Below are 24,254 nucleotides of genomic sequence, written 5' to 3' on the forward strand. Positions count from 1 at the left end.
TCCAAAGCTACCATGGTGATGACTTTCACTCTTTAGGCAGCTCTTTTCAAACCCCTGTCCCAGGAGGTGGTACCAGACTGCTACCTCCTCTCTTTCCATAGCAGCTTTCAGGTAGGTACCCAACCAGTGGGTGCTGATGCTTTGATTCCCTCCTAGAAGAAATGACAGGGGAACACTTCAGCCAACTGGAATGGCTTACTGCAGAATCTGCTTTTCCCTCCCTCCCTCCCTCCCTTCCTTCCTTCCCCCCTTCCCTCCCTCCCTTCCTTTTCCAGATATTTTTCTCCTTCTAAAATGTATAAAGTCCCAGGGAAAGATGTTGAAGTTTCCTTCAAAACAAAACCTACTGATTACATAGAAATGCAGTATAAATTTACTTAACACACTGCTTTTCTTTTTCTATTTCTGAAACTGTGGTCCACTTCTAAAGATCTTTAAAAGATTCATCATTTCAAAAAAAGTCAGAGAGTAAACACATCATGGGTTTTTTTTGTTTGGTTGGTTGTTATTTGGGAGAGCTCACATTTACAGGGTGGGAAAATCTTGTCTGAAATTTTGCACACTTACATTTTATTTTCACACATCTTACGATGCTCGGTTTCTCTGTATTTATGCTGTGGGTTGGCCGGTTGAGCTCAGAGTCAGAGGAAGTCAAGAGCCCAAGGATGAATTTTAATTAGAAGGCAATGAAGCCACCAGGTGGCTCCCTGATGTCTTAAAACTCCACTTGGGTGCAATAAATCGATTTTTCTTGAAAACGGTGCTAAATTTTATACACTGCCCCAAAGCTAAAGCATGGAATACTTTTGCATAGTTGTGAGAATAATTTGTACGCTGGAGTGTTTTATTTGTTTAATATAAAGCATTCATTGCTGAATCATCGGTCGGTTTTGCAGTGTGTCCCATCATCTCTTCTCAGCGTGGCTTTTGCTTAAAAATACTTCTAATGCTTGAGTTTGTTTGTACCCAGTGAGAGAAAATAAGCACAAAAAGAAAAAAAGAATTCTTTGTGAATCTCAGTTTTGGTTCTGTGCTGCTCCTGAGAGCAGTGGCAGTTTGCATCTGAACCATTTGCTGTATGTTTTATAGGTTCCCTTATGACCTGCAGAGCACTGGTGGGACCACAGCTTTCTCCCATGTCCTGTCTACTGCCTGAGGTCCGTAGGGTCAAATTCAAAGCCTGTTTGAAGTTAGGGGAGCCAGTGCCTGTTGTCTGCATCCAGACCTCACCAATCTCACTGCTATTTTCAATATGCATATGAAAATTTGCCATCTCACCGTGAGTTGGTGGCTCACATGCCAGCATGGCCCATGTGCTGGGAGAGCTGTGTCGTCCTGCCCCAGAGCTGCTACCCTACAGGGCTACATCTGCTGCCACAGGAGAGGACAGCCTAAACCACGTCTGACTGTCAGCAGTGGGTTCAGTTGCTGTATCTAGCTTGGCAGCTTCCTCCAGGTTTCTAAATGATCTACATTTTTGTGCCTATAAATAGGAACAGCAGCAAAAATTTGTGAGTGTTTTAGTGCTGTCTGCCTCTACAGCAAGCCCAGTCTTGTGATCTAAACCATCCAGCAGGGAGCCCCTGCTCTGCAGCCATATGTTCTTTTGCACGTTGCCTGTATATTGCATTGTAGCCTGACCTCCTGCCTTGTGCTGCTTGGCTTTCTGGTGTCAGGGTGGCCAAGAGAGGTACTGTAGGTTGTGTCCTGGAGAGTCCAGCACTGCAGGGATGATCAGTTGCAGCTGCAATGCCATTACTCCTTCAGTATCACTTGGCCAGGTGTCTACAACATCTGAATGGGACATGCATACCATCAAAAGACACATCGAACTGTCACAGAGCAGGTGACTCAGCTCCTGGAGTCTCCTGTATGTGACCCTAGGGAGATGGGAGCACTGTTCTTGCAAGCAGAGATGTTTTGGTGGATGTTATTATTCTACTGCATTGCTATCCATCCAGTGTCCTGCAGATAGAGTCATAGATCCATCAAGGTTGGAAAAGACCAATAAGATCATTTAGTCCAACCATCAGTCCATCTCCACCATGTCCACTAACCCATGTCCCTCAGTGCCACCACATCTGTCCTGTCCTTGAACACCTGCAGGGATGGCAATTCCACCACCAGTTCTAATACCTCACCACTCTTTCTGAGAAGAAATTCTTCCTCATATTCAACCTGATCCTCCCCTGGCACAACTTAAGGCTATTGCCTCTCATACTATCACTGTTACCTGGGAGCAGAGGCTGAGCCCACCTCACCACAACCTCCCTTCAGGCAGCTGTACAGAGCAATAAGGTCTCCCCTGAGCCTCCTCTTTTCCATATTGAACAATCCCAATTCCCTCAGCCACTCCACCTAAGACTCGTGCTCCATTCCCCTCACCAGCTTGAATCCAGAGACATCAGTGTGCACAGGATGTGCTACTTGATTTACATGTTATTTCTTCTGGCTAACCTGGAGGAACTGAACCACAGGAAATAATCCCAGTAATGCAGTGTGTAATCCTGGCATGTGGCTTTGTATCTCTCTAAGGGCCTTGGTCAGTTGCACAAGTCAAGTTCAGGTGATTTTGTGCCTGAGGATCCTGTGTGGGGAGCACTGGGACAGCAGATGTGTCCTTGGGTGTTGGGCACCTTCAGCGTTCGGGTGCTGACCCCGATCATGAGAGCAGCACAAAGATAACAACTGTACAAAAAGACCTAAATCATAAAAATGTCGACTCCACTTTCCCAAGAAGTAGTTTATTTTAACTGGGTGTTATACAGAGGTGCTTTTACATACTGGCATGGCAGTATAACAAAAAGCACTTTAACACGGGGTTCAGACCAGTGTATAACATCCACGAGGCCGGGGGGAAACATTTGGCAATTCTGTTTTCCTAACCTCCAGAGAACACACCAGAAAGATTCCTCTTAATTGAACCAGTAAACTTTTAATGCAGTCCCTGGACCGATATGCATTTGCCATATGTTTTACTTAGCTGTTAAATGGTTGACTAAGGCCTTTCCCTCCCCTGTTAGTCTGGATTGATGACATTTTAATATTGCACAGGGAATACCACAGGCAAATAGAAAACAGACATCTGTGACGCTGAGACGGGTCAGCCCTGGCATGGGGCTGTGCAGCCAGAGCAGGGAGCAGCATAAATAACGCTGTGAGAGCAAGAGAGCATTTGCAGCAGTGGCTCTGAACGTTCGTACCTAGTTATAACTTAGTATTTAAAGATTTTCTAAAAGCACTTTATAAATCATCAGCATGAAATCTATTTTCCATGCCTGTCTATAGCAAATGAATAAAAATGAGTAGTTCTTCCCCCGTGTAAGTACACCTGGTTGCCTGCTGGAGGGGTGGATGCACTGTCTCTGCAAGACCAACCTTCGCTTGGGGATTTCTGAGTTAGTGGAAGACGTGGGATAGGATTACCATCTACTGAAAGCACGACAGGACAAACATATTTCTAAGCAGAATGAATTTGGCTCCGTGATAAGGTGAAGGGAACAACTGACGTTCATTTTAAAGGACTTTGTTACCGCTCCGTGACTTTAGCATCAATAATGCAGTGGCAATGCTGAGTAAGTGTTACGGCACTGGGGGAGTCTTGAGTTAGTTTCTGAGAAGTGGAACATTTTCAAATGAAGGTATGGAAAACACCCTGTGGTTTGGAGTGCTTTCCAGAAGCTGGAGACATTGGCTTGAAGCCTCCTCTCCTCCCTTCCAGTTGGAGCAGGGAATGGAGTTTGTGCCCCATGTCCCAAGAGCTTCAATTCTTGTGGTTAACTGCATGGCAGGTCTTGCTTGACCTGTTGAGAACAGAAGTACTCAGCTTATATGAACCACATGTGACCATAGATGCCCCATTCCCCTTGAGGCACCCAAGTCCCTTTTTAGACTCATACTTCTATGACTTGCCCAAGGTCACACTGGAAATCAGTGGCAAAGCAAAGCAGAGCAAAACCCAGGCCCCTGGCTTGGAGCTCTGATCTAGTGCCTGGTTTAGTGGTTGGCTACCCTGCTCACAGCAGGGGGTTGGAACAAGTTGATCTTTGAGGTCTCTTCCAACCCAAGCCATTCTATAATTCTGTGATTCTTGCCTTGCCGTGCTCTTGGGTTCATGTGGTAGCATGATGGTCCTGTATATCTTGCACCTCTCTGCCCGCAGAAGTTGAGGAGAAAAACTGTCAAAGGGTTGGACCAAATGGACTCAGAGGTCCTCTCCAACATCAGCCATCCTGTGATTCTGTGATGCTTTCTTAACAGACAACTGGAAGATCAGCTGAGCGGTCAGATCATCTGATGGTAGATATTGGGCCTTTCAGCACTTTTCTTTGGTCTTTTCCTTCAGCCCAGCATAACAGCAGTTTATTGATTTGACTGCCCCAGCTCATGGGGACACAAAACCTCCCTGGTACCGCATGGGCTGAATGTCCTGATTTTTGTTACAATTTCCTCTGTCTTCAGCCTCAGAATTGCAGATAGCAAGTTGCATAGATACGTTTGCCCTCATACACTACATCATCACACAGGCTCCTAGGTGCAGGAAGGCAACTGTGGAAAAGGCTTTCCTTTGCGTTATATGCATGTATAAAGGAAAGACTCTTTAAAAGCTAAAACAGCATCATTCATTAGCATTGGCTAAGTGCATTGGGTTTTTAGTCCCATGATTCCCAGTCCTGTCTCTATGAGACAGTAACTGGAGTAGCTACTACAGATCAGCTTCCTATAGATACATGTTGTGCTATATTGAGTAATTTTACTAATTGCTAATTAACTAATTGTGAATGTTATCACTACCATGCCTTCTCCTTTATAACCTCCCTCGTTGCTGGTCACAGTGGCTGCAGACTTACTTCCTTGTCATGCCCCACATTAACTCCATTTGAGTGAAATACTCCATTGTTGTAATCAGTGCAACCCCAATGGCACCACTGGGCCTGTTTTACTCAGTGTTTGTCCATTACATGTCTGTTGCTGAATACTGAACACTCAGGATTGCTGTACAGGACCTGTGAGACCTGCGGTTGCAGTCTCTGCTTCATTTTGTCTATTAAGCTTTGTAATGTGCTCTGACTACCATATTAGTGAAAAAATTATAAATATCCAGCTGTTCTCTCAGCTTCCTGGCATTCTCAGTCTGCATATATATCACACAGCTCTGGAGCACAGTGAGAGCTATATTTGCTAGATTATTGTTTGGATTTGATTTGATCTAATGATTAGTTTAGTTTAGGCTTGGAACAGTGGAGGAACTTCTGATCTTAATTTTCACATTGGACTTGATCTAATCATTGGTTTAGTTTTGGCTTGGGATGGAGGAGGAAATTTTGATTTAATTTTCACAAAATTGTGTTTTATAATATATGCAAAAGATGCTAAGGAACCTGCATTGACACTTAGGAGTATGTCTACAGAACAGAAAAGGAAGATTGAGCCCTATTTTTTTACATCACAGCTGAATACGTGAAATGATGTGGTCATGTTGGCATTCCAGCAGGAATTTCCAGTACATCTTACACGTAGATCTTACACCAGCCAAATGATCAGACAGCAAGTAAATGCTAATGGATTTCCTATGAAATGCCCTGAGCTGTTGTGGTGGCACTTCAAGTGCACAGAATCATAGAATCATAGAAGCATTACGGTTGGAAAAGACCACTAAGATCATCTAGTCCAACCATCAACCCATCTCTACCCTGTCTACCGTAAGCCATGTTATATCTGCCCTTTTCTTGAGCATCTCAAGGACTGGTGATTCCACCACCTCACTAGACAGCCTATTCCAAATATCACCACTGTTTCTGAGAGGAACTTTTTCCTAATGTCCTAACCTGAAACTAATTTTCCTAACCTGAAACTCTCCCAGTGCAACTTAAGTCCTGTTGAAGCAGCTAAATCCCCATTGGCACAATTGCTTGTGTCCCCACAGATGGGAAGAGATCCCAAACTGCATGTATCAGCTTACACCTGGTCTGTGGCCAACATGGCTGGCAGAAAGCATGCTCTTGGATCATATCCTTCCATGGAGCAAGCAGCAAGGCTTGCTGACAGGACAGTTTCATGTTTGTAATTTGAAGTTGATGCAGTTTTACAGCTTGTGTTTTTGCTGATGCTTGGGGCTTGTTCATGAATGGGATTTTATAAGGCAGTTTAAGTATGAAACATGAATTAGGAGGGAATTATATTCTTCATGGTGTCTGGGAGGTAGAGTTCAAGACAGAACTGCATGGGACACAACAAAGAGTAGCACGTTTTTCTGACCTTTTGGGATTGCCCTGTATCCCTGGCTGGGATAAATAGTTTAGGTCCTCACTCTTCACCCACTCTGCTTTGGTATGGTGTTTCCCAGCTTTTGGGATGTTGCACTTGAGGGAGGGATTTTTATGTGTTGATTTCATGTGAGATGGACACGAGTGTCACTGTGACCTGCTCCAGCCCCACTGGTGTGCTGTGCTGGTGGTTGGATCTTGAGAAGATGGCCCAGGTACTTGCTGTATGGCAGAGAATAGGCTTTGAACTGTTCTGTATTGGGCTTTGGGTGCTGGATGTGGTTCCTGCAGCTCCTACATATGAGAGAAGCTGGTGCTGCTTTATTTTTGCATTTTTTTCATCAAAGCTTTTTTTTTTTTTTTTATCAGTTACAGCTTAGTTTCTTTCAACCATCAGATTTTACATCTTGCCACACGTTTGCCTATTGAAACGTATTAGGGAAATAAACAAAGTGATGGTAATACAAACTCCTAAAACATTGAGCATGAAGTGTAAGGATTTGCTTATTGGCATGGATTTGCTTTCCTGGCTTGAAAATAGAATTACTGTGGGCTACTCGTGTTGATTAATGAAGATTAGCCAGAGACTCTTGTTTTCTGTGTCAAGGCAACTGTGAAGTGTTAGAATGGAGAGCAGCCTTGGAGCAATAATGCAGAAGCGGATATTTACAATCTCTCCCAAGGCCATGGGACAGTCCCAGTAAAAACCAGAAGGCCTGGCAGCAGGCCAGCCCAAGTCGTTAAGAGGCAGAAGCAAATAGCTACCTTTAGAAATAACAGATATATAGAATCCTCTCTCTGTTGCCGGGGTCTTCATTGTAAGCATGAACATGTGTCTGTTCTCATTTGTATGATTAGATTCTTGGAATTCATCTCCATGATAAATTGATGATTTCCATTAGAAGCATCTCAATGGCCTGGACTAAATCAGCCACCAGTAAGGCAATAATTGAAGAATTATTAAAATAAGCCCAGGGCACATTTGTTTTATGTAGAACATTCTAGAAAATTTCTCTTTTATGTACTGGGCTCCTACTTTATTTTCCAACAAATGCTTATCCGACAGGAGTAGACTTTCAGAAGATAGTAAATTCAGCGATTGCGCAGGATAAAAACAGTCAATTTGTGGCTATGGCATCTGGTTTGGGTCTGCAGTGCTGAGCAGCCAGAATGGACTGAGCAGGCACAGGATGTTGACAGGTTCACAGAATCTTTAAGGTTGGAAATACCGTTAAGATCATGTAGTCCAACCATCAACTCATGCATGTGGCTGCTCTGGACCACTCAGTGCCTCATCTACCCTTTTCTTGAAAACCTCCAGAGATGGTGACTCCACCTCTCTGGGCAGCCTGTTCCAATAATTGTCCTTCCTTCTCCATGCCCAGCTGTTTTCCTTTGGTGGTTTCCCAGAATTTTGAAGACCATCCTTTCTGCTTGTTGGCCAGTTTTGCCCAAGATGTTGTTAGCCACTGATGGCACTTCTTTTCTCCCATGTCCTGTGGGAGACACCATGGTCAGAATCTCTTTAAGGAGCTCATCCCAGGGTAACTGAAGAGCAGAAATAGCTCCTTGGTGGCACACATGACCAGCTTGAGGGTTTTTTTTTTTTGGCAGAGTGGAGTGGTTTTTTTAAGTATACTAAGGAATTAGGACCAGATGCATCTTTTGTTTGTTTGTTTGTTTTGTTTTTGAGAAAACATCTCTTCTGTGCATCTGCATCATAAGCCTTTTATTGAGGCTCTGAGAGAATATCTGAGCTGTCCATCCACCAACCAAACCTCAGTAAATCAGCAGGTCCTCCTAGCCCCTACTACGCCTTATCTGTGCAAAGGGCACAGCTTGGAAGTACAGTTTTAGTGAGAGGAGGCAGCTGTCAAGCTGCAAATAAATATGGAGCCTATGGATTAAGTTTGGAATCTCACTCAAAATTGGAAAAATTCATCATCTGTTCTAGAAAACGGGGATATTTAGATTGTACAGCAATGAGATAAACATCGTGAGGTATAGTAAGGTGTAGGACTGAACAAATGATGTTCAGAAGAGAGTTGTAATTGCAGACATATATAATTTATTTAGGTTATGCTCAGTGCAGTATTGAAATAAAGATACTTAGTACTGCTCTGTATCCTGTCCAGGAATGGCCAGAGCATTATTGATGCAGATGTAAGTGAAGATACTCAACATGGTATTGTAAATTTCCAAATGGAGGACCAGAACTGAGCATCACTGTATATACACTCCACATCTCAGCAGCACTTCACAGAGGCTGTGAAAGCAGCTGCTGAATATCATTTTTGGACAGAAATATCAGAGAGGAGTAGGAAAACCTAAGAAGAGTAAGGTTGATTTAATATGTCTAAAGAGCCTATAGTCCATGTTGAAAGAGATCCAATGACAGCACATCAGAAATTATAATTGGAAGGAAACTTAATGTAATCAGTCAGTGTGTGTAATTAACTGCTGGATAAAGCAGACAAGGGATTAATGGTATCTTCTAAGTCAAGCCTGGATACTCTGCTAAATGATAGTCTTTTGTCCAGCTGTCCAGCCAGGAGCTATGGATCTAAGGCAAAAATTGTACTGTCTTTGTTTTGTCTGAGTTCAGACTGGATTATCATAATGGCTTTAAAATCTATGAATCTGTCATATTTGATTTTAAACGAGTGAATCAAAAAGACTCCCTTAATGTAGGTATGCCCATTCAGGCCAAGGTTGACTGAATAATTCAATAATTAATTTGATGAGCACAAACATTATAACATGAATGATGTTTTATTGAGTCATGCCAAAGATTTATCTGTTCCAGGATTACTCCTCCGATGACAAAGGTTTCTACCTTAAGTCTGCCACCTACTAATTCCACCAGGTCTGCCATTTCTCTTTTTCATCTTCCGTTCCTTTAATTGTTTAGTAGAGCTCTATCCTGTTTCCTCTGTTATCTCTTTGTGAATTTGTCCTATCTTTTCATGGAGATGTAGGCTGGCCCCATGTTATTCTTCTCTCTACTTTCCTAGTTTGACCGTGCTTTTCCTTGATGAGATGACCAAAGCATCTTTAGGACTTTTTTTTTCCTAAAGATCATCAAGGTGAGGTTTGTGCAAATGGACACAGAGATGGACATTTCTGTTTGTCACATCCTAGAGTGTGAACCTAGCAGCATCACACCACAGAAATTCCTCCTTTGCATTGGCTGAAGGAGCCAAGGGTGATAGCTCACTTACAGGTGTTTATTCTGTAGACTTGCAACACTGAGTGAGATGAAAGTTGTCAAAACACTGAACGTGTGGGTATTACAGGAAGAAATTCTTTTCTTCTTTATGCTTAGTTTTCTTCCAGACTTGCTTTCTTGTGGTCACAGAGCATTTCAAGGAATTTCTTCCCTGATTTTTAATATTCTGTATCCCAGAGTTGTGTATGTACAATGGAAGGGGTTTTTCCTTGTATTACCTTCAGTTACTGGCAGATTTCTTAACACTTCATTATAACCAACCAGAATCATGTGGTTTTCTTTATTGGTTCACCATGTAAGTGTCTTCACACTCTCTCAAAAGCTGAAGAGCACATTAATAACTTTTTAATGTATATAAACATAGTTTTAACTGTTTAATAGAATAATACCTATATAATTTTGTATTATGCTGGTTATTTTGGTTTAATGTATTGATAACAATCCTGTGTATTGTTTCCATTCACGGCTCGTAAAGTTAATTTTTGCAACAATACATCTTGACCAGTTGACTGCATTTCTTTGTTTGAAATTAGATTTTCTTCTGTTGCACTCATCTAGAAAAGTGGAACAACTCATAGTCTACGTATCCAATAGCAAAACTAGGTAAAAATAGAATTTACATGAGATACAGGTGGTAGAAGGGGCTTCAGAGCAATTTCTGCATTGAGACAAGTATCAGTCAGTGTTATTTTAACATCATCTCTTTCCACAAATGATGTCTGCCTGCAAATTTACTTGTGAGAAAGAAAATTTCTGTGTGCTATTCACAGAAAAGCTGGACTGCTTAAGCACTGGCTGACAGTAGCTTTAGTATATTTTCTGTAGTCTTTTGTGGTATTTAGAGCAATTCTTTCTAATGCATTCATCTTATATTTCGTAATTGTTTACTGTACATTGCATAATTTATGGCATCCATTTTCAGTTAGATTGGTTCTCATTATTTTTAGGTCTGTTCCTCCTAGTTAATGCTGGCAGGACATTGAGGTTGGTTTCCACTGGAAAACAAGTCAAAAGGAAAACAAACCCAACCTATTAGTGCTGAAACCTGACCTACTTTTAAATTGCTGTCAGGTGAGGAATATCCTCCAGATTTTTACCATCCATTTATTTTATGGAGAACTTGAGGAACATGACGGCAGTTAGGAAATACATTGTTCCAGACACTGGAAAACATATTTTGTGTGGTTTTTCTACAGAGCTCTACTCTTCTGTTTTCCAGAAGCAAAGTGAGAAAGACTGAGGCAACAAAATCACATACATGTAAATATATGCATACAAAGAGCAGGGCGATTGTGCTTGGGCTGATTTACTGACATCCTACATAAGGAAATACATGAAGCAATGAGCAATTGCTTCTTCAACACTGCATTTTTGATTGATTTAATGCATACTATGCACATTCTAACAAAATTTCTTTAAATGCCTTTTTTTTTTTTTACAGTGAAACTCATGGTGCATCCGTTGTTTATAAGGATTCATAGAATCATACACTCATAGAATGGGTTGGGTTGGAAGGGACCTCAAAAATCATCTGGTTCCAACCCCCCTGATGTATGTCACCTAAGCATTGACTGATACATAGGGCACAGATGGAAATCACCAGCACCAAGCTTCAGTTTTGACTTTTTATTAAATGCAAAGCGATGAAGAAAAGTGATCTAAATAACCAATGGACATATCCATAGATCTTTTCTTAAATGGCAAGGAGCACACTCCAGTGTAATCAAGCTGCTAACACTGCCCCCATCTTCTGCCCTTCATAGAGGTTGCAGACCTCAGAGGAGTGGTAGAGATGTGAAAGTCTGGTGCAGTATTCCTTGGGATTAGATAATACGAGGGTTTATCAATACAGGTTGCTTTACTACAGGTACGTGCTTCATAAACAGCAATAGCAGCTGCTGACTTTTGGAGGGCTGCCGTAAAGTGCTGTTCAGTAAGATTTAATCACAAGAGTCTTAAAAACCTGGGGTTCTTTGTCATTTGCCTACTCTTAGTGCTGTCCCACTCGTCACCACTGATGGAGGTGGGGAAATTTTGAATTCAGTGTTGAGTACTTGACTGCAGAATGTAATTTTGAATAACACAAGATAGCAATGACCTCAAAAAATCATGGAGTTTAAAAGAACTCCAGAGTAAGGATTCTGTGAAGGAAAATGTTGTCTCCAAGCATTTTAACTGCCAAACAACACTACATCCCTAAGCAAATCTGAGCTGGGCTTTCCAGGGACTTATGGTCTTGCCCCAGTGGAAACAGAAGACTGTTCTCCAAAGAGCAACCTTACTACAGCTGCTCAGCAAGTGTCATATAGCGCTTTTAATGCACAAACAAAAATAAAAAAAAAAGAAAAAGAAAAGAATTATTTTGAACAGTTTGATTCTGAAAGCTCACAAATCACTTCTAACCAAAGTTTTCTGCAAAAGAATCCAAGGGTGGGGAGAACCCTGTGCCACTGCCCCCCACCAGTGTTCCCAGGTGATTGCTGGTTGACACTGTTGGACGCAATAATGTGCCGGGTCATATCCTGAACAGTGCAGGGAAAATATATGGGCAAGTGTTGGTATAGGCATTGCCTGTGGTATAGCCACCACTGTAGAAGTGATGAAGAGCTGAAGCCGTCTGCCCTCCAGAATAAACTCCACAGCAATGTTGTTTGGAATAGTGCTGTCAAAGGAGAGATGCCAACACTCATCCATCCCTTTCTACCATGTGCACAGAAGAATATTCTAGAAAAATAAGCCAAAAGTAATCCTACATTCTTTCTTTGGTGGCCTTGGAGCATATATTTATGTTACAATTAGATTTTAAGGGGAATGATTCAAAGCTACGCTAAGGAAAAGTCCTTGCATCAGTCAAGCTGAACATTTTATGACGTGCTGCAAATGTGAAAGCTGATGCAGTTTGCTGAGGTATATACTGAATAATGCAAGTTTCTGCAGGATGGAGTATTTCTTTAGTAATATATGCCCTTGACTGATTAACACCATAGGATATGGCCTCAAGGAGAATTTTAATTACATACTTACATTCGCAGGAGGTCAGGTTGAATAACCATAATGCTCCTTCCTGGGTCTAAAATCTATTAATCTGTTTACCCATTTTCTTTTTATGCATTACATCGTTTGAACAATGAGATGAGGGCAGCCAATTTCTCTTTCCTTTCAAATGGTGAAATAGAAAGGTTTGCTTTCTGGTTCTCATGCATTTTCACAATGCAGAGGAAGTTTAAAGCCAAACAGAAAACCCCTCCATTAAAAGCAAAATAATTTTTAAAAATGGAAATATTTGTATTAAAAAGAATTCCTTTATTAGAGAAAACTAATACTCAAAGGCAGAACTTCCTAGAAACATTCCCTTCGGTCTTTCTTATCTCACCTCACACTCCCAGCTTCATGCCCAGGGGCTGAGGTATGTGCTTTTCCTGATTTATATTGTAGGAAGCTGTGAATGTTTAACTTCTGATCAGTAAGCTATTCACTGCTGTTGGGTAACGCTCATATTTTACTTATTTTTCATATTGACCTCAGATCCCTCTTGCTCCTCATTTCAGAGATCATCTTTCTTGCATTCACATCCCTGATCTGCATTTATAAACTATGCTGGTGAGTACCTAGGAATATCTTTGCCTTTCTGCACAAGTTCTTCTAGCCCAGCCTGATGATGCTTCGATGACTTGTCTACCAGAGGCTAGATCACGGCTTGAGCTGTTGTGAAGTGCCAGGTGAACTTCATGTACTTCGGTAGGGAACCACCTGGAAACTCTGAATAGCTTTGATGGGATTTTTTTCCCCCTTTTTTTTCTTAAATCTACTGAGAAGTTGCCCAGGGAAGTGGTGGTCACCATCCCTGGAGGTTTTCAGGAAAAGAGTAAATGTGGCACTGAGGGACATGGTTAGTGGACATGGTGGTGAACAGTTGGACTAGATGATCTTAGTGGTCTTTACCAACCTTAACGATTCTGTGACTCTCTGAGTTCATCGGTAAGATGTTTGATAAAAAGCAATTAAGCAATTAAATTGATAATGAGCAATTAATTATATAGCTCCTCTGAGGGTACAAAACCATTTGCATCCATAAAGTTGCTTGAATCCGACCCTAACCGGAGCCATACAGTGTGATTGTCTATGCTGGTGATTTCAGCTAATGTTTAAATGCCAAATGGGGAATAAACAAGAGATAGAATCCCCAAATGCAGACAGAAAAACAAAGACACAAATAAACAAAGGAAATGTAACAACAGATGTTGGGTCTGTTTTCTCTGTTCCCTCATTCACCTTCATTAGAGCTATGCAGACTTCATGTAGTAAATCCCATTCCAGAGAACCTTAGGAGTCTGTTGTAGACTCCAGCACCTGTCTGGGTTCCCTAAAAGATTTGTGTCATCTGTATGGTTAGTGCCTGAGGTCTCCTTATCAAAACCCTATGTCCAAAAGCTTTTATCTCAGCAAACCCTGAGAACAGTAAATACTGTAATGGTGGTGATGGGTTGACAGTTATACTTGATGATCTTAAAGGTCTTTTCCAACCTTTATGATTCTATGATTCTGTGAACCAGAGTGCCATTTATGTCTCCCTGTTGGAATTGCAAGCACTGTCTCTTGTGTCGTGTGATCAGGCTGTGTCCTACTAACCCTCTTCAGAGCTTTGGGTTTTGATGGCAATGCATCTTGCTTAGTAGGGTAGGGCTTGTGGAACATTCTGGTATGTTCTGGTTGTTTCATTGAGACAAATCTGAGGGTTTCTGTCTTTATTTCCTGCAGTTGTATTGAAATATTTTTATTTCTGGCCTCCTTCATGTTGATAGTCTGTGATGTGTGCTTAAGGTCAGTAGAAACATTATTTTCATTTCCTCATTGCAGGAAATAGCTTCAGGTGAAAGTTGTAGATGTGAGAAGTACTGATATTTATGCAATTAAAGTAATCTTTCAAAATACTTTCCTGTACTCCTGGAGCCAGTCAGGGCATGTGCTCGGGGTGCCCCTGTGGGGATGTGGATACCCAGCTTATCTCCTTCTCCGAGCACCTGGCTTTCCTCATGCCCTTTGATGAACCATGGGAGAGTTGCTGCATGGTGGACAAGCAGGAACCAAGGGAGCAGCACACATTGGCAGTCCCAGCAGTTGCCTATGCAGAAGATGCAAGTGCAGCTGCTCTGCTGATTTTTGCCCAAGTCTCTGGGTGGTTGTAATGGTGCTCTGGATCTCAGCATGACACTTGAGCTGTTTGCAGGGTTCAGTGTTTTTTTACGTAACTGCACTTTGCTGCTCCTCTTTTGATTTTTTTCTTTGCAGGGAACCAAGATCAAAATCAGCAGGGGAAAAAGGTTCCTTGTGCTGATGTTTGGGACAGTATGTCCAGCCACATGAGTCAGTGCCAGCCTCAAGATAGGAGCAGTCCTCTTCCAGCAACAAGAAATTCCTCCTCCCCTCTCTTTCTGCTCAGAAAACTTTGTCTTAAATTTCTTTGAGACAAAGACCTAATTCTGCTCTTGCTGCTTGCAATTTCAACTCTGCCTCCTGTGCACTGCTCAAAATTGCAAAGCTAGTCCTGCCATTGAAAAAAGGAAATGTGTCCCAGAATAATAATAAAGACTGAAACAAAATTACAGCAGTGCTTTGCAAATGCCCAGGTCTGTTCAGAACAGGATGCCAAGTCCAGTGTCAGCAAGACAGGGGGTTGGGATCAAGACCAGCTTTAGACCAACAGGACAGGATTCCACCACAAGCTAAGAGCCCAGATGCTCTCTCACAGTTGAGTCTTGCTGGTTTGCTTCTGACATGGCAGTCCTTGAGGACCATGCAGGGAGCAGCATTTCCAGTGGCATGACTGAGTTAACTTGATTATGAAGGATGGCCCTATGGACAAAAGCTCCATATGGAAAATAGCACCCATGGCTATTTGACTGCTGTGTTGCAGAGCATCCTGGGAGGTGAGCCCCATCCATGATACTTATCCACAGCAAGGGAGACTTTATAGGTGAGTGCACACATAATGCAAATCCAATGCACTATAGCATAGAGTCACTACACAAGTAAATGGGAGCATGAGTCCCTCGACTCACTGTGTACCTGGGGTGCTGTTAACACTCTGAATAAGCAAGCTCACCAGTGGTTCATCGAGTCATCACAGAATGGTAGATTGGGTTACATTCTGGTTTGCAGTGCATCGTTTAAGAGGTTGAAAATATTTTCCGCGTGTTTAAAGAAAATTATAAACAGATTGAGCCTGGGTACAGTAGATCCACTGAGCTAAATTTTACTAAGAAAAGCTTTTGATTAAAGAATGAGGCATGAGGGGAAGGAAGAGGGGGCTGGGATGGAGGGGAATTTGGTCATTTTAATGGAAAAATGTGTACAGAAGCATACTCTCTGAACATGGAAAGAGAGTCTTTGAGCAGGAAAGCACCTGAAGTAAATCGATGTCTACTAAAGCAGCCCTTTCAAATGCAACCAAAGCAACTCCATGAAATTGCAAGACAGCAGGCATGGCATTTTCCTTGGGATATGTGCTGTGTTCAGTCATATTAATTACTGCGTGGGCCCAATTTTCAGTGCAGTCAATCCATGGGAAACAAAAGAGCTGCAGGGGAAATATAAAAAGACAGCCAGCTAATAGGAGCCAGATTCAGTAACGCTATTTGCCTTCTCTGAATGGTGAGGTAGAGATTGTGATTGTTCTCCTGTGGCAAGGCCTGTCATGTTGCTGTGGGGCATGCAAAGGGTGTAGGGCTAAGAGGGGCTTGTAGCAGCATTCTGTGCATCTATATATGTATGTACATATCTATCTACACAAGGGACAACTCCTTTAGAGAGAAAGCCAGGGAGGTGGTAGAGTCACCTTCCCTGCAGGTGTTTAGGAAAAGGGTAAATATGGCACTGAGGGACATGATTTAGTGGGCATAGTGGGGATGGGTTGATGGTTGGACTAGATGATCTCAGTGGTGTTTTCCAACCTCAGTGACTCTATGAAGCTAGGTAAGACAGGTTTCTAATTCAAGGTTTCCCATGTGGGGTGCAGAGTGTGCTCTCAGAGCAGTCAGTTGTGTGATGGCACTTGAGGCATCCTCCACTTGCAGTGACTCTTTCCCTGCTCTGCTGAGACTCGTGGGCTCTCAAATTTGGTATGATACAAGGGCTTTCCTAGCCCCGCTATCAGCCTGGCATGGCTACATTGGCACTTCTCTGCAAGCAGCAGGCATAAAGTCCCACTGAAAATGCCATGGGCCTCCTGGGGGAACTTCAGGTTGTGGGGAACTTCACCTTTACAGCAGAACTTCAGTTTAATGTCAGCATTTTAGCAGACTATTTGGTTTGTTTGCCTAGTACTTAATAGGGGGATTATCTGTTGTTAATTGCTTTTTTTTTTTTCTTTCCAGATTGTTTTTCAATTTAGAAGTTGAACTTGCTCATTTTTAGTGGTAACTTTCTCCTCCATTCAGGTTCCAAACTTCCCTAGGAAGTGACTTCATGGCATTATTCAAGCAGATTATTGCCTGGAGTGGCTGTGGCTGAATTACCTAGTATTTGTATAATGGCAAACTCCCAGTCCATATGTATTTAATGACTGCAATCATTTATTACTTCCCTTTATTGGGTTTGTTTTTAAAGAAAGTTTTACAGTGCTATTTATGATATGCTAAGTGGTGCAACTTGCTGAAAAAACACATCACATTCATTTTATTTTTAATAGGTTTTGCTTGTTAAAATGGAAATATTTTATTTACCCTAGTAGGGCAGTTTTTTTGCTGACAGTTTTATTATTTCAATTACTCAGACATTTCTTTCCTCTTTTGTTTTCCCCAGTATTCCTCCAGGGAATTTTAATGTGTCCATTCTTTATTTAAGATTGGGTTCTCAACGTGTTATTTCTAGCTGGGTGGAGGAAAAGCGTAATATAGAAGACATTAAATAGTGGGATGTCAAGGTTTTATTTTCTTTCCTCTTTGAGTAGTGGAATCTTTTTCCCATCTATGTCATCTGGTGATTAATTGTGCTCATAATCTGTGCTCCTTCATCAATAACTGCCTGCTATCAATGCCAGGCAGAGGCTCAAGTAAGACCCATTTGACTAAAGGATTTGTGGCTGCTGATAAATGAACATACATATATTCAGTAGGTCTTGCACAGGGATTTTGACAAAGTACAGGGCTGGGTAATGGCCAATCACATGGAGCTCAACAAGAGCAACTGCTGGATGCTGCATCTGGGGCAACCCTGGGTATATGTACAACCTGGAGGATGAGATATTGGAGTGCAGCCCCACAGAAAGGGATCTGAGGCTTCTGGCTGATGGCAAACTGAATCTGAGTCAGCAGTGTGCTCTGGAGGCAAAAGGGCCAACCATACCCTGTGGTGTACCAGGCCCAGCTCTGCCACCAGCTGATGGAAGGGACTGGCCCACTCTGATGACAGTGGGCATGGAACAGGCTGCTCAGGGCAGTGGGCATGGCCCTCAGCTGCCGGAGCTCTGGGAGCATTTGCACAATGCACTTAAGATGTAGGATTTGGATTTGGGGTGGTGCTGTGTGGAGCTGGGAGTTGGACTCAGTGGTTCATGTGTGTCTCTTCCTACTCAAGACATTCCATTAGCCTATGATTCTATGTATGGATAAATGCTAATTTGCTAATGCTCTATAGATACTGGTAATGATTCAGTATACATTTCACACACCTATGGATAAAGGGCCATTCCTCCAGGAGAAAAACCAGGCCACGTTCTGCAATTCAAAACATGACTTCCAAGGGCTCATGCTAGAGGGAAGCCTCAGAATCTCCAGCAGTCACCAGCAGGCGAGGACAAGCTGAATTCACCAATACTACTTATTTACCCTTCCCTCCCAGACTCCCCTACCCTCTCCTTTTTTTCCCTTTGCTACTCCACTGGTCTCTGGGGTAGAAACCTGCCTTTGGATTTTGAGGAAGCAAATCCTTGTTGGGACAGTGGGAGAAGCTCCTGAGCTCCAGATACGTGTTTGGATTGTGTGGCTACTGCATGTCCATGACCGTTCTTTAGGGAGGTATAAAGCATGTTACAAAGCACATCCTCATGCTTCTACATGCCGTTGTGTTTTCTAGGGTGTCTGGGGGAGAGCTTTTTGACCGTATTGTTGAGAAAGGGTTCTACACCGAGAAGGATGCCAGCACCCTGATCCGGCAGGTCCTGGACGCTGTCTACTACCTGCACCGAATGGGCATTGTCCACAGGGACCTCAAGGTACGACCACAACTTGACCTAGTCTTTCAATCAGTGTTAATGAAGGTTGTGTAATTATGCAAGTGTAATGCACGCAAGTCCAGCCTCCCGTCAGGATGGATGTTTCTGTAAGGATTTACCATAAAAAGAATGCTCTGAGGGTTACAAATCCTCTCATTGTAATTGATTTTAATAAGAACTCTTGCAGTCAATGCTGGTAGAGTCAACAGGTGTTTTGCACGTATGATTTGGGAAACGAAGTCATTCACTAAAATCTGGAACATTACATTAAGACAAAAAACTCATCTTGGCTAGGACGTAAATGCTTACTGTTGCACATTGTATCTTGCAGGTTTGCTGTGCTATATTTACTCTTACTTAAAAATTCTTATTAATAGAAATGAACAGTGTGGAAATCAAGAGTTGAATGATTTCCCATCCTGCTATTTAGTCCAGTGTTTCTTGGGCCTTGGGAGACCTTTTTCACAGCAAGAGTTCTTCTAAGGCACACTGTGTGCCAGTGTGATTTTAAGATAGTCATCCTTTCAACTGCACCATGTAATTATATCAGAAGCCCTCAGCTTTTCTGGTTAAAAAACAACAACAACAACAACAAAACAACAAAACCAACACACCACCACAACAATTACACTGAAAACAAGCAAGCATTATTTCTAAATCGTTTTCTTTTCGTATTTTAAAATGTCATTAGGATAAGCAGAAAGGCCTGGATTTCACAATATACAGCTAAACCATTCTGTCTTTAGCCATCATAAATAATAAATCAGTAGGAGACATTAGAAAAAGAATACAAACTTCAAAAGAAAGCTAAAAATTAAACTAAAAAATTGGTAAATAAAACAATATTTTTGGTTTAGTTTTTGGAAGGATGCCAGAAACAGGAGTTGCTTTGAGCATTGATGCTGTAGCATTGAGTTGTCTTCATGTAGTGACACTGGAACTTGGCAAAATAGGTCAAATTATATATAAAGGCTGAATGAACATCAGAGGAGTCATGAGTCACAAAGATAGATAGATATATATATTTTTAATTTTGAATGCAATTTTAAATTTAATGCATTATTTACTCCCAATGTGAATCTTTTTGCTGTGAGGGGGCTGTTCCCATAAAACATTCCCATAATAAAATGTGACAGATTGTAATTGGAAAGTAGATTAATCTGCAAATTGCTTCGGTAGTTTATTGAAGGATACGATGAATTTAAATCAGCAGATATCCTTCTTCAGCAGTATTTTGGGGCAAAGACTAGCTCTTTTTCTGTCTTTTTGTTTGCAAGTGTTTGTCAGTAGCTTATCTGTTGTTAAAATGACTCATAAAATATGGTATATGAGGAACACCTGCTGTGAAATATCTATTAGCACCAACATACCATGATGGCTAAAATAGGAATATAATAAGGCTTTTTTTGGTTTCAAACTATCAAGATAAGTGCAAGTTTCAAATTGTGATCCTCTAAATGAAACTCTGGGAAAGAATCCACTCTGTAAAAATACAACCCTTGAAATATCTGTAACAATTATTTATTGCAATTATGTGTTATTCAGATACCAAAATAGTACTTGCTGTAGTCAGGAAGAGCAGATCTGTGCTCCAAGTCTCTGATATCAATAACACAGCAGAAACTAACAAGAGATGGCAGCAGATGAAATCCAATGCAGTCCAGGATTGGCAAAAGGAGTGAAAGGATGGAGCAGCTCTGCTTGGTACAGAGCCATCTTGTTAATGCTTCTCGAATTAACCAGCTCACTTTATAAAAAGTGGAATTGCTTTATATAAATTTTAAGCAGGTTTAAGATTTAAATGGCTGAATTTATTGGCCTTGCTAAACATGAATAAATGAGGGATCTGAGATGAGTCAGTAGAAATCATTAGAAAAATAGTTGTCTTTCTCTTAATTCCAACTCTGCCTCACCAGCAGCTGATCAGTATCAGAAACATGGTTTTCCTGTTCAGTTCTGCAATCTGGAATGGCTGCCAGCATTTTGAAATTGATAAGGTTTCAACCACCTGTAGGCACCAGGGAGGTCATTAAGAGTTGAGGGCTCAAGGGATGGCATAAGTTTGGAAAAGGGCTGCAGGCCAGTCAGAAAGGCATTAAAAAGGCCACCTAAAGCACTGGACGTAAGAGGTATCATGATAAAAACTTTAATGCTACAACTTCCTCACCCAAGTGGTACAGGAACCCACAAAAAAGGTGCTATGCTGGACCTTGTCCTCACCAATGAAGAGGGGTTGATGAGTAACATGAAGTTCAAGGGCAGCGTTGGCTGCAGTGACCAAGAAATGGTGGAGTTCAAGACCCTTAGGGTGTCAAAGAGTATGCGCAGCAAGCTTGCTACTCTGGACTTCAGTACTACTTCTGGACTTGTAATTCTTCAGGGAACTGCTTGGCAGGGTGACATGCAAGAAAGCTCTGGAGGGAAGAGGGGCCCAAGAAAGCTGGTCATTATTCAAGGACCATCTCCCCCAAACCCATAAGCAGTGCATCCCAAGAAAAAGGAAGGTGGGCAAGAATGTCAGGAGGCCTCCATGGATCACCGAGGAGCTCTTGGACTTACTTAAGCACAGAAAGAAAGTCTATAGGGAGTGGAAGCAGGAATGGCTTACCTGGGAGGACTACATAGAAGTTTTCCAAGCAGCCAGGGATTGGATTAGGAAAGCTAAAATCCAGATAGAATTAAATCTAGCCAGGGACATGTAGGGGAACAAGAAGAAATTCTATTTGTATATCAGTGATAAAAGTAAGGCCAAGGAAGATGTGAGCCCACTCTGGAAGAAAACTACAGGCCTGGTCATGAGGTATGTGGAGAAAGCTGAGGTGCTCAATGACTTCTTTGCCTCAGTCTTCACCAGCAAGGGCTCTAGCCACACTACCAAAGCTAGATAGAATTACAGTGTCAGCGGATAAAGGAATAGCAACTGACATCATCCACCTGGACTTGTGCAAAGTGTTCGACACTGATGTGCATGACATCCTGGTTGCCAAATTGGAGAAAAATGGATTTGACACGTATCACTCACTGGATAAGGAATGGGCTGGATGGTTGCACACAGAGAATTGCAGTCAGTGGCTCAGTCTCCAGGTGGAGACTGGTGATGAGTGGCATCCCTCAGGGATCGATGCTGGGACCGGTGTTAGCATCTTTGTAGGTGACAAGGACACTTTCACCCTCAGCAAGTTTGCAGATGATATGAAGCTGAGTGGTAAAGTTGACTCCCTAGAGGGAAAGGATGACATCCAGAGCGACCTGGAGAGGCTTGAGAAGTGGGCCCATGCCAACCTTGTTCAACAGGGCCAAGTGTGAGGTCCCGCACCTGGGTCAGGGCAATCCCAAGCACAGTTACAGATTGAGTGGAGAACGATTTGAGAGCAGTCCAAACAAGAAGAATTTGAGAGTGTCAGTTCATGAAAGATTCTGCATGAGCCAGCAAAGTGCGCTGGCAGCCCAGAAGACGAACCATATCCTGGGCTGCATCACGACAAATGTGACCCGTAGGTTGAGGGAGGTGATTCTGCCCCTGGTGAGACCCTGACTCTGCTCTGGTGAGAACCCACCTGGAGTACTGCATCTAATTGTGGGGCCCCCAACACAAGAAGGATATCAAGTTGTTGCAGTGGGTCCAGAGGAGGGCTACGAAGATGATCAGAGGGCTGGAGCAGCACCTCTATGAGGACAGGCTGAGAGAGTTGAGATTCTTCAGCCTGGAGAAAAGAAGGCTCCAGGGGGACGTTATAGCAGCCTTGTGGTACCTGAAGGGGGCCTACAGGAATGCTGAAGAGGGACTTTTTAGAAGGGCAGGTAGTGACAGGACAAGGAGAAATGGCTTTAAACTGGAAGAGGGTAGATTTAGACTAGATACTAGGAATAAATTCTATACTGTGAGGGTGGTAAGATACTGGAACCAGGAAGGTTGTGGATGCCCCCTCCCTGGCAGCATTCAAGGCCAGGTTGGATGGGGCTTCGAGCAACCTGGTCTAGAGGGAGGTGTCCTTGCCTATAGCAAGGGGTTTGGAACTAGATGATCTTAGAGGTCCCTTCCAACCCAAACCATTCTATGATTCTGTGATTCTATGAACGTTATATTATTTTTATTTCAATGAACAGAATTGTTTCCTTTTTTGCCTCAGTTCCAGTTGATTCACAGCTACAGTTACAGTTTTCCCTTAGTTTGTAAATCCTTTGTGGTCACCATATTACATGGATGAAGCCATCACCGTGTGATTTTATGCTGGAACCAGGCAGACACAAAGTACTTTAATGTCCACTTGAGGCTGAGCAGGAACCCCAAAGTAGGGTGAAGGTAATGTCAGCTTCCACCTCTTTCCCCAGAGTAGGAGTTTATGGTGAAGAAGAATGGAGGACAGATGCCAGAGCTGCTGCAGTACAATTGCTTCTCCTTACACATCCAAACTTGGCTGTGTCCCAGGGAACTTAATGATGTTGCATTGTCCCCATCTGCTTCTCATCATTTCCTGGAAACCCACAGCTGAAGCACATAACAGCCTGATAGACAAAATGTGTTGCATGTGGGTAGGCATTTGTACTAGTTTCTAGGCAAGAAGTCCACACTGGATAGCCATCACTCTTATAGATGAAGACCTCACGGTCCAAGTGGTACAATAGCACGTTGTTACTGCTGGATTGTCAGGGTGCTAGCAGATACTGGACCTTTTTTGCAAACCCAGATATTATGCATGGGAAGAGGCTCTTGACAGCAGCTAGTAAGAGCTTTGCTGTAGGGTACTCACAGCTTATAGATGGAGGATTTGCAGATTGGCATCTGGGAGCTGGTTGGACATTCCAACCTGCTGACTTTGGTGTGAAGGCTCAGGGCTTTGTAGAACGACTCTTGTTTTCTTTCAGCATAAAGTTACTGTGCTCAGTTCTGCAGCAATTTTTCCTAATCATCTGTAGCTAAAATATCCCTGAATAATTCTGTTTATTTTAAAGTCATTTTCTTTCTTGTAACAGTGGATTCCCATGGAGAAGATATAAAAATTCTCTAACGCCTACTGTTTTCTTTTTTCTTTCTTTTTTTTTTTTTTAATGTAATGCTGCATAACTTCAACTAGAGCTGTGTCAAAAATAAATAAATAAATGAGGTTATGCTACCTGGATTTACCATATTTACCCGCTTTCACATGAATCCTTGTTTTATCTCTTGGAAACAATGGTATATTGGACACACTTCCCAAGTAAAAGATGAAACTTAGTTCATATTTGAGGTGCCAAAGGAGAAATTCACGACTGCAGACAAGTTACTCAAAGCTCAAGGTGTCAGCTTCTTCCAATACCCACCATAGAGGGGTCTGGAGATGTTTTCCATACAGGTTGTAAGAGCAACTCTTTAAGATTTAGGGGAACAAAATGATGTTAGTGCATGGTATAACTAAGAATTTCATTGAATATAAGCAAAGGCCAACCTTGTTATTAGGCTGACACATTCATACTCCACTTTGCTTGTTCTTCTTTCTAGCCTGAGAACTTGCTTTACTACAGCCAGGATGAAGAGTCAAAAATCATGATCAGTGATTTTGGATTGTCT

At 42.2% G+C, this 24,254-nt stretch overlaps 1 protein-coding gene across 5 annotated transcripts in view; it reads left to right on the plus strand.

The window, feature by feature from the left end:
- The window catches only part of CAMK1D (calcium/calmodulin dependent protein kinase ID), a 226,804-nt gene that overhangs the window by 154,629 nt on the left and 47,921 nt on the right, over positions 1-24,254 (plus strand). For all 5 annotated transcript variants that reach the window (XM_040654620.2, XM_046909274.1, XM_003640331.6 and 2 more), the window contains 2 exons: positions 18,568-18,706; positions 24,186-24,254. The exon at positions 24,186-24,254 is cut by the window's right edge and continues 58 nt beyond it. In XM_040654620.2, coding sequence (XP_040510554.1) covers positions 18,568-18,706; positions 24,186-24,254 — 208 coding nt within the window. The remainder of the gene's footprint in view (positions 1-18,567; positions 18,707-24,185) is intronic.

Source organism: Gallus gallus, chromosome 1, assembly GCF_016699485.2.
Source record: "Gallus gallus isolate bGalGal1 chromosome 1, bGalGal1.mat.broiler.GRCg7b, whole genome shotgun sequence".
Taxonomy (NCBI): domain Eukaryota; kingdom Metazoa; phylum Chordata; class Aves; order Galliformes; family Phasianidae; genus Gallus; species Gallus gallus.